This window comes from Lolium rigidum, chromosome 5, assembly GCF_022539505.1.
Source record: "Lolium rigidum isolate FL_2022 chromosome 5, APGP_CSIRO_Lrig_0.1, whole genome shotgun sequence".
NCBI lineage: Eukaryota > Viridiplantae > Streptophyta > Magnoliopsida > Poales > Poaceae > Lolium > Lolium rigidum.
The window spans coordinates 235803025-235819053 of NC_061512.1; the positions used below are offsets into that span (position 1 = coordinate 235803025).

General features: G+C 47.1%; 1 protein-coding gene across 1 annotated transcript; it reads right to left on the reverse strand.

Annotated features, from left to right (window-relative positions):
* Nucleotides 1–13115: 13115 nt before the first annotated feature.
* LOC124655393 (acyl transferase 15-like) lies at nucleotides 13116–14814 on the reverse strand. Its single transcript, XM_047194297.1, has one exon. The coding sequence runs from the start codon at nucleotides 14738–14740 to the stop codon at nucleotides 13376–13378; it is 1365 nt and encodes a 454-aa protein (XP_047050253.1). The 5' UTR covers nucleotides 14741–14814; the 3' UTR covers nucleotides 13116–13375.
* Nucleotides 14815–16029: the final 1215 nt, after the last annotated feature.

Sequence of the window (16029 nt, forward strand, 5' to 3'; positions counted from 1 at the left end):
TGCATTTCGATATATTATGCAAAATGGCGTCATCTTTCGGTAAAATGGGATTTCTGGTTGCATACGACCTCCGATGAAAAACTTTTTTATATCAAAATCTATCTACGCGAAATTTCCTATCCGAATTCAACGGCCTATGGCCGTTTACCGATTTTTTGATTCCCAAAATTCGAAAAGGAAAACAGAGTTTTTTGAGGTTTTAGATTTGGATGAAAAAAAATTAAAAAGTACCCCCGGCGCACCACCATACTAGGTGCGCCGGCAGTAACCTCTACTATATGGGCGCAGACTAGCCTCCTCCTCCTCCTCTTCCACTTCTCCTCCTCCTCCTCCTCCTCTTCTCCTTCCTCCTTTTCTCCTCCCTGACGGGCTCCTCCTCCTCCTCCTCCGACGACGACGACGACCTCCTCCGGCGACCTCAACCTCGGGCCTCCTCCGGCGACCTCAACCTCGGGCCTCCTCCGGTGACCTCAACCTCGGGCCTCCTCCTCCTCAACCTCGGGCCTCCTCCTCCTCAACCTCGGGCCTCCTCCTCCTCCTCCTCCTCCTCCTCCTCCTCCTACTCCGGTGACATCCTCCCTCCGGTGACATATTCCTCCTCCTCCTCCTCATACTACACATCGGGCCTCCTCCTCCTCCACCTCCCTCCTCCTACTCCGGTGACATCCTCCTCCGGTGATATCCTCCTCCTCCTCATACTCCACCTCCGGTCACCTCCTCCTCCACCACCACCTCCGGCATCCTACACCTCCTCCTACTCCTACCTTGGCGCAACAACGACAGGCCCACATTCATGGTTTTCGAGGACGAACCCGAGCTAGATCTAGATCGAGATCTAGATCATCGAGATCTAGATCTAGATCGGCCTTTTTTAAAAAAATTGAAAAATCATACCGCCGGCGCACCTGGCCTGGTTCGCCGGGGATAATTCATGTTACTGCTGGCGCACCAGCTGGTGCGCCGGCAGTAACTCATTATCACCGGCCTGTTCCCACCAGCGGGCTCTGGTGCGCCGGCAATAGCCGTTTTTGGTGCGCCGGCAATAAGGCTTTTCCTTGTAGTGTGCAGTGGCAGACGCTGGAAAGAATTGGAGGGGGGCTGATGGCGTGTATTTCACACGTTCGTTGGGCAACCCCAAGAGGAAGGTATGATGCGCACAGCAGCAAGTTTTCCCTCAGAAAGAAACCAAGGTTTATCGAACCAGGAGGAGCCAAGAAGCACGTTGAAGGTTGATGGCGGCGGGATGTAGTGCGGCGCAACACCGGAGATTCCGGCGCCAACGTGGAACCCGCACAACACAACCAAAGTACTTTGCCCCAACGAAACAGATGAGGTTGTCAATCTCACCGGCTTGCTGTAACAAAGGATTAACCGTATTGTGTGGAAGATGATTGTTTGCAGAGAAAACAAGTAAAAACAAGTATTGCAGCAGATTTGTATTTCAAGTATTAAAGAATGGACCGGGGTCCACAGTTCACTAGAGGTGTCTCTCCCATAAGATAAAAGCATGTTGGGTGAACAAATTACAGTCGGGCAATTGACAAATAGAGAGGGCATAACAATGCACATACATGTCATGATAAGTATAGTGAGATTTAATTGGGCATTACGACAAAGTACATAGACCGCCATCCAACTGCATCTATGCCTAAAAAGTCCACCTTCAGAGTTATCATCCGAACCCCTTCCAGTATTAAGTTGCAAAGCAACGGACAATTGCATTAAGTATGGTGCGTAATGTAATCAACAACTACATCCTCGGACATAGCGCCAATGTTTTATCCCTAGTGGCAACAAGACACAGCACAACCTTAGAACTTTCTCGTCACTCGTCCCGGTGTCAATGCAGGCATGAACCCACTATCGAGCATAAATACTCCCTCTTGGAGTTAAGAGCAAAAACTTGGCCGAGCCTCTACTAATAACGGAGAGCATGCAAGATCATAAACAACACATATGTAATAACTTGATAATTAACATAACATGGTATTCTCTATCCATCGGATCCCGACAAACACAACATAGAGTATTACGGATAGATGATCTTGATCATGTTAGGCAGCTCACAAGATCCAACAATGAAGCACAATGAGGAGAAGACAACCATCTAGCTACTGCTATGGACCCATAGTCCAGGGGTGAACTACTCACTCATCACTCCGGAGGCGACCATGGCGGTGTAGAGTCCTCCGGGAGATGAATCCCCTCTCCGGCAGGGTGCCGGAGGAGATCTCCGGAATCCCCCGAGATGGGATTGGCGGCGGCGGCGTCTCGGTAAGGTTTTCCGTATCGTGGTTTTTCGTCTCGTGGGTTTCGCGACGGAGGCTATAAGTAGGCGGAAGGGCAACGTGGGGGCCACACGAGGGCCCCACACCACAGTCGGCGCGGCCAAGGCCCGGGCCGCGCCGCCCTATGGTGGCGGCCCCTCGTGGCCCCACTTCGACTCCTCTTCGGTCTTCCGGAAGCTTCGTGGCAAAATAGGACCCCGGGTTTTGATTTCGTCCAATTCCGAGAATATTTCGTTACTAGGATTTCGAAACCAAAAACAGCAGAAAACGAAGTACGGCTCTTCGGCATCTTGTTAATAGGTTAGTTCCGGAAAATGCACGAATATGACATAAAGTGTGCATAAAACATGTAGATATCATCAATAATGTGGCATGGAACATAAGAAATTATCGATACGTCGGAGACGTATCAAGCATCCCCAAGCTTAGTTCTCGCTCGTCCCGAGCGGGTAAAACGATAACAAAGATAATTTCTGAAGTGACATGCCATCATAACCTTGATCATACTATTTGTAAACATATGTAATGAATGCAGCGATCAAAACAATGGTAATGACATGAGTAAACAAGTGAATCATAAAGCAAAGACTTTTCATGAATAGTACTTCAAGACAAGTATCAATAAGTCTTGCATAAGAGTTAACTCATAAAGCAATAAATCAAAGTAAAGGTATTGAAGCAACACAAAGGAAGATTAAGTTTCAGCGGTTGCTTTCAACTTGTAACATGTATATCTCATGGATAATTGTCAACATAGAGTAATATAACAAGTGCAATATGCAAGTATGTAGGAATGAATGCACAGTTCACACAAGTGTTTGCTTCTTGAGGTGGAGAGAGATAGGTGAACTGACTCAACATAAAAGTAAAAAGAATTGTCCTTCAAAGAGGAAAGCATCGATTGCTATATTTGTGCTAGAGCTTTTATTTTGAAAACATGAAACAATTTTGTCAACGGTAGTAATAAAGCATATGAGTTATGAAAATTATATCTTACAAGTTGCAAGTCTCATGCATAGTATACTAATAGTGCCCGCACCTTGTCCTAATTAGCTTGGACTACCGGATCATCGCAATACACATGTTTTAACCAAGTGTCACAATGGGGTACCTCCATGCCGCCCTGTACAAAGGTCTAAGGAGAAAGCTCGCATTTTGGATTTCTCGCTTTTGATTATTCTCAACTTAGACATCCATACCGGGACAACATGGACAACAGATAATGGACTCCTCTTTAATGCATAAGCATGTGGCAACAATTATTATTCTCATATGAGATTGAGGATATATGTCCAAAATGAAACTTCCACCATGAATCATGGCTTTAGTTAGCGGCCCAATGTTCTTCTCTAACAATATGCATGCTCCAACCATAAAGGTGGTAGATCTCTCTTACTTCGGACAAGACGGACATGCATAGCAACTCACATGATATTCAACAAAGAATAGTTGATGGCGTCCCAGAAGCATGGTTATCGCACAACAAGCAACTTAATAAGAGATAAAGTGCATAAGTACATATTCAATACCACAATAGGTTTTAAGCTATTTGTCCCATGAGCTATATATTGCAAAGGTGAATGATGGAATTTTAAAGGTAGCACTCAAGCAATTTACTTTTGAATGGCGGATAAATACCATGTAGTAGGTAGGTATGGTGGACACAAATGGCATAGTGGTTGGCTCAAGTATTTTGGATGCATGAGAAGTATTCCCTCTCGATACAAGGTTTAGGCTAGCAAGGTTATTTGAAACAAACACAAGGATGAACGGTGCAGCAAAACTCACATAAAAGACATATTGAAAACATTATAAGACTCCACACCGTCTTCCTTGTTGTTCAAAACTCAATACTAGATGTTATCTAGACTCTGATAATGTTGTCGATGAAGAAGGGGATGCCTTGGGCATCCCCAAGCTTAGACGCTTGAGTCTTCTTAGAATATGCAGGGGTGAACCACCGGGGCATCCCCAAGCTTAGAGCTTTCGCTCTCCTTGATCATATTGCATCATACTCCTCTCTTGATCCTTGAAAACTTCCTCCACACCAAACTCGAAACAACTCATTAGAGGGTTAGTGCATAATAAAAATTCACATGTTCAGAGGTGACACAATCATTCTTAACACTTCTGGTCATTGCATAAAGCTACTGGACATTAATGGATCAAAGAAATTCATCCAACATAGCGAAAGAGGCAATGCGAAATAAAAGACAGAATTTGTCAAAACAGAACAGTCCGTAAAGATGGATTTTATTAGGCCACCAGACTTGCTCAAATGAAAATGCTCAAATTGAATGAAAGTTGCGTACATATCTGAGGATCATGCACGTAAATTGGCTTAATTTTCTGAGCTACCTACAGGGAGGTAGACCCAGATTCGTGACAGCAAAGAAATCTGGAACTGCGCAGTAATCCAAATCTAGTACTTACTTTACTATCAAAGACTTTACTTGGCACAACAAAACTCAAAACTAAGATAAGGAGAGGTTGCTACAGTAGTAAACAACTTCCAAGACTCAAATATAAAACAAAAATACTGTAGTAAAAACATGGGTTGTCTCCCATAAGCGCTTTTTTTAACGCCTTTCAGCTAGGCGCAGAAAGTGTATCAAGTGTTATCAAAGGGTGGTGCATTGATATCATAAGCTCCCCCATTTGCAGTGGTACTAGGGGCTTTGTCAATTTTAGGCCTATAATAATATTTCTTTGGTTTAGGCACTTTAGAGGCATACATAAACTTTTGCTCCTTTCCCACATAAGCTTTCTCTCTAAACTCGTAAAGATGAAAAGGTTGAACCCAAAGTTCCCATAGCTTTTTCAAGTTCGCCAATCCTATTAATTTGATTATCATGGTCAACACAAGTTCCTAGGACACTAATTCTTTCATCAATTCCTCCTAAGGATTTATCAAGTTTATCAGTTTTAACAAGTAACATCTCCAACTTAGTTTCAACACTAAAATTTTTCTCTATGGTTTCCAATTTTTTCATAACATCCTCAAGGGAGGTTTCAATTTTAATTTCATTAACAGGTGGTGTTCCAAATAAACTCTCAATAATGCAACTAGCCTCTAAAGCGGGAGCACCTAGGAAGTTACCCCCGCGAGACAATCAAGAACATATCTATTCCAGCTAGAGATACCAACATAAAAATTCCCGAGTAGGATAGTGGTGGAGTGTTTCTTAGTGCACCTATTATGGGCATCACTAATTCTATACCAAGCATCTTTTAAACATTCTCCTCCTTGTTGCTTAAATGAACGAACTTCAACTTCAGGATTACTCATTTTAGCAGTAGTAAATAAAGCAAACTAGGTAAAGTAAATGCAAGTAAACTAAATTTTTTTGTGTTTTTGATATAGCAAACAAGATAGTAAATAAAGTAAAGCTAGCAACTAATTTTTTTGTGTTTTGATATAAATGCAGCAAACAAAGTAGTAAATAAAATAAAGCAAGACAAAAACAAAGTAAAGAGATTGAGAAGTGGAGACTCCCCTTGCATCGTGTCTTGATCTCCACGAGCAACGGCGCCGTAAAAAGAGCTTGATGGCGTGTATTTCACACGTTCGTTGGGCAACCCCAAGAGGAAGGTATGATGCGCACAGCAGCAAGTTTTCCCTCGAAAGAAACCAAGGTTTATCGAATCAGGAGGAGCCAAGAAGCACGTTGAAGGTTGATGGCGGCGGGATGTAGTGCGGCGCAACACCGGGATTCCGGCGCCAACGTGGAACCTCGCACAACACAACCAAAGTACTTTGCCCCAACGAAACAGTGAGGTTGTCAATCTCACCGGCTTGTCGTAACAAAGGATTACCCGTATTGTGTGGAAGATGATTGTTTGCAGAGAAAACAAGAAAAACAAGTATTGCAAGCAGATTTGTATTTCAAGTATTAAAGAATGGACCGGGGTCCACAGCTCACTAGAGGTGTCTCTCCCATAAGATAAAAGCATGTTGGGTGAACAAATTACAGTCGGGCAATTGACAAATAGAGAGGGCATAACAATGCACATACATGTCATGATAAGTATAGTGAGATTTAATTGGGCATTACGACAAAGTACATAGACCGTCATCCAACTGCATCTATGCCTAAAAAGTCCACCTTCAGGTTATCATCCGAACCCCTTCCAGTATTAAGTTGCAAAGCAACAGACAATTGCATTAAGTATGGTGCGTAATGTAATCAACAACTACATCCTCGGACATAGCGCCAATGTTTTATCCCTAGTGGCAACAACGACAACACAACCTTAGAACTTTCGTCACATCGTCCTGGTGTCAATGCGAGGCATGAACCCACTATCGAGCATAAATACTCCCTCTTGGAGTTAAGAGCAAAAACTTGGCCAGAGCCTCTACTAATAACGGAGAGCATGCAAGATCATAAACAACACATATGTAATAACTTGATAATTAACATAACATGGTATTCTCTATCCATCGGATCCGGACAAACACAACATAGAGTATTACAGATAGATGATCTTGATCATGTTAGGCAGCTCACAAGATCTAACAATGAAGCACAATGAGGAGAAGACAACCATCTAGCTACTCGCTATGGACCCATAGTCCAGGGGTGAACTACTCACTCATCACTCCGGAGGCGACCATGGCGGTGTAGAGTCCTCCGGGAGATGAATCCCCTCTCCGGCAGGGTGCCGGAGGAGATCTCCGGAATCCCCGAGATGGGATTGGCGGCGGCGGCGTCTCAGTAAGGTTTTCCGTATCGTGGTTTTTCGTCTCAGGGGTTTCGCGACGGAGGCTATAAGTAGGCGGAAGGGCAACGTGGGGGGCCACACGAGGGCCCCACACCACAGGTCGGCGCGGCCAAGGCCTGGGCCGCGCCGCCCTATGGTGGCGGCCCCTCGTGGCCCCACTTCGACTCATCTTCGGTCTTCCGGAAGCTTCGTGGCAAAATAGGACCCCGGGTTTTGATTTCGTCCAATTCCGAGAATATTTCGTTACTAGGATTTCGAAACCAAAAACGAGCAGAAAACAAGAATCGGCTCTTCGGCATCTTGTTAATAGGTTAGTTCCAGAAAATTCACGAATATGACATAAAGTGTGCATAAAACATGTAGATATCATCAATAATGTGGCATGGAACATAAGAAATTATCGATACGTCGGAGACGTATCAGGGGCACACCTGAATTTTTTTTTTCGCACCCCCAAAATGTGAAAAACCTTTGCATAATGAAGTAATGAACAATATACAAGACAAATTCATCGTAAACATTGGACTTCAATACATATATGAAAATCAAATGTGCACGATTACAATACAAATAGTTCAAAATATTAAAAGAGTCTTACATGATAGAATATAGCATAACTAGAAAATTACATCATTTCTTCAATCTACGGTTTCGCATTGCCATGAAAGTTTCAACAATGTCATCATCACTTACATTAATGAACACACCTCGCTCGATAAATGTCACTAAGCAATGGTTCAAGAGCTCATCACCCATACTATTTCTCAACTTGTTTTTCACTAGACTCATTCCGGAAAATACTCTTTCAACATTCGCCGTCGCCACCGGTAGAAGCAATATCAATTTGAGAAGCATGTAAACTAAATCATAAACAACATGTTTTTTTTTTGTTTCAACAAGCTTAATAGAGAGCTCACCAAGATGATTGACACATTTGAATCTATCATCTTTTCTCATGTCATCAATAAAGATATCAAGTTGGGGTCCTAGTCTTAACAAATCCATGCTTGATATGTCATTGGGGTAGAATTGAGCAAGTCTCATTACCTTTTGTTCATCATAAGAAGCAAATGAATTCACGGGATTCAAAGCCGCCATACAAATAAGCAACTCCATGTTAACCTCATCAAACCGATTGTCAAGCTCTTGAATAATTTGATCAACAACACCAAGATACACTTCTCTTCTATAACGATCATTATTTGTTTGCTTTTTATAATACCGTTGTGATGTTCCATGAGCCACATAATTAGACTCCGGGGAAGGAACTTCAATGCCATGAGTGTTGCAAAAGAATATCACCTTTGCAAGAAATATTTCCCATCCAAGTGATGACCTCATATCCTTCATTTTCTCCTTTGTCAATCCAACGAGCGCCATTGCATTGAAAATATCTTGATCCTTTTTTTGCAAAGATATAGAAAAATTATATGTGTAGCCAAGACCAACAAGCATCAAGTTGAGATTGAAAACAAAGTCAAATGATTCAAAGGCCGCGGCAACTCCTCTTATTCTTATCCACTCACTCTTTTGTGAAGGATCTTTTCCAATCCTTACAAGCACCTCAAAGATTGTGGGGTACATATCAACAATGTGTAGAATGGTCTTGTAATGAGAGCTCCATCGAGTATCATCGGGTCTAGATAAACCCATCTCTTGATTTAGTCCACTTCCACTTTCAATTTCACCCATCTCAAGTGCTTGTAAAACTTGTCGAGCTCTAACATCTCGAAGCATGTCATGACGCTTGCAAGAAACTCCAATGATATTGAACAAATAAGAAACATGATCAAAGAACCACACACATGCTTCATTGTCCTTTGCACGGCAATAAGAACGAATTGAAGTTGATGTGCAAAGCAATGTATGTAATAAGAAGATGGTGACTCTTTCATGATCAATGTTTTCAACCCCTTAATCTCACCCTTCATGTTGATAGCCCCATCATATCCTTGTCCACGAATTTGAGTGGGAGACAAATGATGATCTTTTAGCAAAGATATAATTGCAACCTTGAGAGACAATGAAGTAGTATCGGAAACATGAACTACTACAAGAAACCTCCCACATATTCTTCCCAATTTATCCACATAACGCAAACAAAGAGCAAGTTGTTCTTTGTGAGACATATCACTAGACTCGTCGGCTAAAATTGCATAGTGGTCACCATCAAGATCTTCAATGATTAGTCTAGTAGTTTCTACCGCACAACATTCAATAATGTCATGTTGTATCTTTGGACTATTCAAGATGCAATTTTCGGGAGCATTCATCAAAACAACCTTATTGACTTCCTCATTACATTCCGCAAGCCACTTTAGAAGTTCAATAAAATTTCCCTGGTTGGTTGATTCTTCATTCTCATCATATCCACGGATTGTCAATCCTTGTTTCAAAAGAAATATCAAGCATCTAAGAGAGTAAGTTAGCCTAGTCTTGTAAAGAAGTACATCCTTCTTAGACACCTTCACAATAACATTATCAATTTTGGAGTTGGGGGCAACAAATAAGTTGTACTTCTCTTGAGCTTGGTTTTGAATGCTAGTAACACCACCCACATGCTTCTTAAATGGTTCGAGTCTTTTCCAATTTCTAAAGCCATCTTTAACAAAGGCATCTCCTCCGGGATCTCGATTGGCTCTCTCTTTGAACAAGAAACACACAAAGCAAAATTTCGCATCCTTTTCGATACTATATTCTAGCCAATTGTAGTGATGAAACCAAACAAAGCTAAATTTGGGCCCAATAATCGTGTTTCTAAGCTCGGTTTTCGATCTATAGGATTGTGTATTAGTTTGCATGTGCAATTAAAATTAACTATATTAGTAAGTGGTGAGTTTGAAAGTGTTCCCAATAGTATAAATTATGTTTGATAATATTTTTTATTCTCTACCATATGATTCGGTTATAAACCCTTTGCGAAGAATGGGCACTCTCCTATGCCCGTTTTGATAGTGCGCATGTTCAGTAGTGAAATTGTGAAGCTACATTTGAGAAGGTTACAGCTCGAATCTGATGATAGTGTCCGGCCATGAAGACTATGGGCTAATCTTAGACAAAGGATCCGACTTGGATAAAGTCAACGTTGCATGTATGTACCTATACCGACATCGAGATGGAAGAACTAGCCTACGCTCTTGACGCGAAAGTCACGCTGAAGAAGACAAGAGGAAGTACGTACTCATGTATAAGGTGACAAGCAATAACATGAGCATGAATCAACCCGTAGCAACGCACGGACAATTTTCCTAGTCTATATCTAATAATAAAAGCAAAATATTTTTTTGTTGGTCCGTTTTTATTACCCCTATATTTCAACCGAAATTAAGTGCACTGCCACCGGTAAGTGGAAAAACCGGTTCGTCATGTTTCTCCTAGCGCCGCCACAGCCTTCGCGCGCGAAGGCGAAGTCCCTGCTCCGATTCCTGTGCTCTTTGTGGAGATGGTACCTGTCGCGCGGCATGGCCGCTGACCACGGCGAGATCTTCAGCCGGCCTCGCACCCTTCTCGGTGTTGGGGGTCTTTCAAGCCGGGAAGCCACGGGGCCATCACCATAGACCTTCGAGGTTCAGCCATGGTAGGGCCTCCACCAAGCCGCGGCGTCCGAGGCTAGACACTACGAGCGGATGTGATAGAAAGCTTCCGTTGGCTGCTGGTGTATTCTGTCTGGTGTGTGCAATCGAAGGGGCGTCGGGTGCTCTGCATGCTCACAGTCTGTGAGAGAGATTGAGGATTTGAGGCGTGGGAAGAGGAAGATTGGGGGGAGATGAGTGAGTCCCACCTGCCAGTCTAACGGAGTGGTATTTCCCGTCGCTGGGATTTTTATTTTATTATCTCTCACTCCTCCTCTTCTTGTGGGTTCCACATCTGACATCTGCAAGCATGAACGGTCAGCTCTGCTCCTGCTAACTGATTCAATTTATGCACGTGCTTCCTGGTAACGGCAAGGATGCACGATCAAGCATCTCATCGATTCAAGGCTGGGCACCGGTCCACATGAGGGCATCTCGAGCGGGGCGACGCATATTTATGTCCGTTAGGGCATCTCCAACCGCGCGACCCAAACCGCGCCCGCGCGTCCGTTTGGGTCGAGCCGGACAAAAACGCGGTCTAGCGCGGGGACGCACCGCAAAAGCGGACGGCCGCGCCGTCCGGAACGACGCAAACCCGGCCCAATCCGGGCTAGGTTTGCGTGGCCGCGGATGGCACGCGCCGTCCGCTCGCGTCCGCGCGCTGGTCGCCTCGTCTCCCATGGGCCCACCTGTCGGTGACCAGGGAGACTATTAAATGGGGACTGGAGGGGATCTGGTCCTCCACTCCAGTCCCCACTCCACTCCCCGAGCAAAACCGCCGCCATGGCCCCGAGGCGAGCAGCAGCCGCCGTCGTCCGCCGGCGTTGCGGCCATCGGGAGGAAACCAGCGCAGCCTCCACATCGGAGAGGCCACCCGCGGCGGTGCTGCATTGCCGCAACCGCCGCCTCTCCTCCTCGAGCCGAAGCCGTAGTCCTCGGAGGAGGACCCGGACCTCCGCGCCGCCCTCATGATCTCGGCGGCGGAGGAGGAGGCGCAATGGACGCACCTCCATGCGGCCATTCGCACCTCCGAGATGGAGGAGGCGGCCCGGCGGGAGGTCGAGGAGGCGGAGGCTGGGAGCTCTACGCCCGGGCCCGCCGGGCGGTACGGGAGGAGGAGGAGGCGGCGCGGCGGGAGGAGGCCGGGCGCCACGCCGACGAGGACCGCCGCCGGGAGCCGGCGGCGAGGAGGACGAGCGGCGGCGCCGGAGGCCGGGCGCCGCGCCCGGCAGAGAGACAGCAGCGCCTCGGGGAGGAGGCGCCGCTCCGTGCGCCGGCGCGGCGTCGGGTGGCTCCGGACCCCACTCGCCGTGGGAGGAGGCCCTGTGGTCTCCGTGGCCGGAGTCCCCGGCGCGCTCCGGCCACAACGGCGCCTCGCCGCCCGGGGTGGACGACGACGACGTCGCCGACGACGCCCACAGGGGCTAGGCGGCGCACCGGCGGCCACCGCGCCGCCGACCTAACCCTAATAGAGGGTTTTAAATATTAGTATAAATTTAAAAGCCCATATAGGGGCTTCTTTTGTTAGTTATTTGCCCAAAATAGGGCTATGTATAAATTTGCCCAAAATAGGGCATATGTTTTAATCAAATTTCGTTTAAATTTGCTTTTTTTCTTTTGTTTTCGTGTTTATCGGATTATGCGATGCGTCCGCGCGTAGGGCGCAGCGCGCGACCCAAACGGACACGCGGACGCGGGCCGCTGTCCGCGTGTCCGGCCGGCGACCCAAACGGCCCAAAACGGACGGCCCAGCGCGTCCGTTTGGGTCGCGCGGTTGGAGATGCCCTTACACAAAAAACGTCTGCATGACCGCATGGGTGATTAGAGAGGAAAGAGAGAAAAATATTCTTTTTGTGTGGCTAGGAATAAGCGCATGCGTGATTAAAGGAGGAGAGAGGGCTGCATGCAGCCCAACTGGACACAAACGGACGCGTGGACGCGTCCGCACAGACGCATTCCTGGCGCATATTTGGTCCACGTTTGCGTCAGACGGACGCTGCGGACGTTTTGCGTCTAGCCGCTGGAGCGCATTTTTATCCACGCAGACGCAAACGAACGAAAACATCCGTTTGCGTCGTCCCGTTGGAGATGCCCTGACGTTAGAAGTGAGGTTGTGACAAAGGATACATGTGTGAGGTATTTAAACATGTACTGTACTATACTTAAATTAGCATCCGCCGGTATGCCTTGGGCATACAAAATAAAGGAATACAATGATAAAAATGATCGATGATCAGAATAGATTTATTTATGTAGTACTTAAAATTAGTGTTAAATACACCTCTGTCTATAAAAAAATGTCACACGTTTGTTTAAATTTAGACTTACCTGGACACTTTTAGTGTATACATATATCCAATGTGTACAAATATGCAACATTCTTTTATGGATGAAGTGAGTAGTATTACTTTATAGAGCATGATCTCACTGAAAAAGAAAGGAGATAGAGATGACCCGGGTGCCAAATATTTCTAGCTTTCCTACGTGGATCTACCAAAAGCAATTTGATTTATTCATGTAACACTTCAAATTAGCATCCACCCAATAAATCAATCCATATTTCGATTAATGGGTGTTTTTGTGTGACGCATGGCTTTACATAGTAGATATTTTTAGCCATACTCACACATAGAAAATGGCTTAAGATTATTTTCACCTCCGCCCACACGTTCATCAACGAGTATTAATCTTCACCCAATGCAATGCACGAACACTTTTGCTAGTTACAACTAAAATCAAAACACATACACGAGTACACGACACGATAAGATCATTTAGACGTAACATAATTCATGCCGACACTGACAAGACCGACGCATCGGCGGCGGCGAGCCTGTGGAGCTCGTCAAGGAATGCACCGGCGTGCTCCTCCCTGACGCACTGCGTCAGCATCCTCTCGCCGGCGTCGGCCGTGGCCCTGCAGGACAGGAACGCCATGCAGCCGGGGATGGTAGACTGCTGCCACCTCCCCACCACCCTCGCCGGCACCCCGCCGCCGAAGTCGACGCGGTCGAACGCAATGTTCCGCCAGCTTGTCACCATCAGCGCGTTGTACCCGAACACCGCCGCCATCTCCTCCTCGCCCATCTCCCCCACCCCTTCAACCCCACGGCCGCCGTGCATGACATTCAGCAGGTCGGGCACCCCGTCCTTGGCGCCCTTAATCAGATCTATCACGCCTGCGATATCGCTACCGGCGACATCGCCAGCCGTCGCGAAGGCGACCTGCGCCACCGCGCAGTTGCCGTAGTACCCGGCAACGGCGCGCACGTGCTTGCGGACGTTCACGAAGAAGGCAAGCGGCGCCGGCGCGGACGGGTCGTAGTTGTCGCCGACGATGGCGCGGGTGCGGCACCGCCAGAGCACCGCCACGCCCGCCTCGAACGTCGTGCAGTACCCGCCATCGGCGGCGTGGGCGGCCTTGTACTCGGACTTGATGCGGTTGATGAGCGTCGCCGGGATGGTGATGTCCAGGTACGCGAGCCCCATGCCGCCGCGGTTTAGCATCAGCCACTGCTTCGCGGCGACCACCGGCGGCGACAGCAGCGGCAGCGACACCGCGCCGCCGTCCCTCAAAGGCCGTGAAACCGGCGTCTCGTCTGCGCGTGTGAGGTTGCCGACGTCCTGGAGGAACTGCGCCATGCCATCGCCGTCGGCCAGCGTGTGGTTCCACGTCACGCCGACGGCGAACCCGCCGCACGCGAACTCGGTGACCTGCATCAGCAGCAGGGGGTCAGTGCGCCGCGCCACCGGTTGGTAGTACATGGCCAGGTCGTCCAGGAGGCCCGCGGAGAACGGTGCGCCGTCGAGGAGCCCGCCGTGGTCCGCCATGGCGCAGTCCACCGTCGCCGCCACGAACGGCACGCCCTCGCCGGTGCACGCGATGCTGAGGCTCTGCTCGTCATCGGCGGCGAGGCGGCCGGCGATGGGGGCGTAGTGGACGAGCGCACGGGAGAGGCCCTTCTTGACGGCCTCGACTGGCTGGCTGACCGGACTGTCGAAGAGGAGGAGGGCCGTGACCTGGAAACCCACGTAGCTCCTGTCCCACAACGACAGCTGCACCTGCGCAAGCTTCGCCTTCCCCGGCGCTGGAGCCAGCTCCGTCGACGACGGGCGGACAATCACCGGCGGGGACTTGCTCACCGCGAACCTCATCTCGAGTTCTTGACGAGGTCCTCTTGTTAGTTTGAGCTAGGGGTGTACGTACTACGTAGTGTGTGGTCACTGCTCACTCACTACATAACTCGCCTGGTGCGTGCATTATACTGGCGACAAATCGATCAAAAACTGCTATCGCTGTCGCAATTACTATTATGGGACCCTTGCCTTGTTCAGTAGACCAATCAGCAAGAAGATGCCAGTGTATGGTAGTAGTAGAGATGAAGAACAAAAGACGTGCACGTGGCCGTTCACAAAATCACTTGTCACCTCACATTTTCAAAAGATCTGTTTCCCATCGCACCACATCCTATTTGGTCGGTGCATCAGCTACATGAGTGCTTGCAAGACAACTTGGTCACAACATTGATTCACATGTTTTCTATACAAAATTTGGAAGGTTGTGATCCTCTTTTCTCGCGGGTATAAATTTTGCAGGAATCATTTGACTTGTATGAATGTTTCTTTTTTGCGAAACACACAATACAGATGCTGACGATCACAAATACTCACGCACATCCTGTCCTACGAGCACCTACAATAGATTGAGTTTAAGATTTTTATCTGACGAATCTTAAGATTGAGGAAGACACCATAAACGTCACACTATAGACGGGAACGTCACCTCCCACTGAAAAATATCTCTCCTTTATAAGACACCAAAATGACAAACCTGAGCCACACACATCTCATCCTCAACTCTTTAAGCCTTTAAGGTCTACCACGAGCACAAGCATTACCTACCGTATTATGGCAGAACACTTCTTTGATGGACGTCCATATATGCTTGCATCCACATATATTCTTTCAACTCATAAAAAGTATCTTAGATTTATTTAAAGCGAGAGTGGATTTTGTACACCCACGCATGGGTGTGGGTGTTTCCGGCACCGTCCATTGTGCTTTGAGATTCGGATAAAAAGAGGAGAGAGAAAGGAATCTTTCCATCTACCATGGTGGGCACGAATCTCAAGGAATAAATGGACGGTGATGGAAACACCCACACCCATGCGTGGGTGTACAAAAGTATTTCCCAAAGCACAATGGACGGTGCCGGAAACACCCACACCCATGCGTGGGTGTACAAAATCCACTCTCTTCTAGTTGTTACCCCCTACTTTGCCGATTTTGACACTGATTGCCCCCACTTAACGAATTTTCATCCTAATTACCCCATTTAGGATTTTTGTTTGCCAATTTTTACCGTTTAAAAAAATTAGAGCGTTTTGACATGTGGGTCGCGCCATTAGGGTGGTCCATGTGGCATGACACGTATGCGGTTTTTG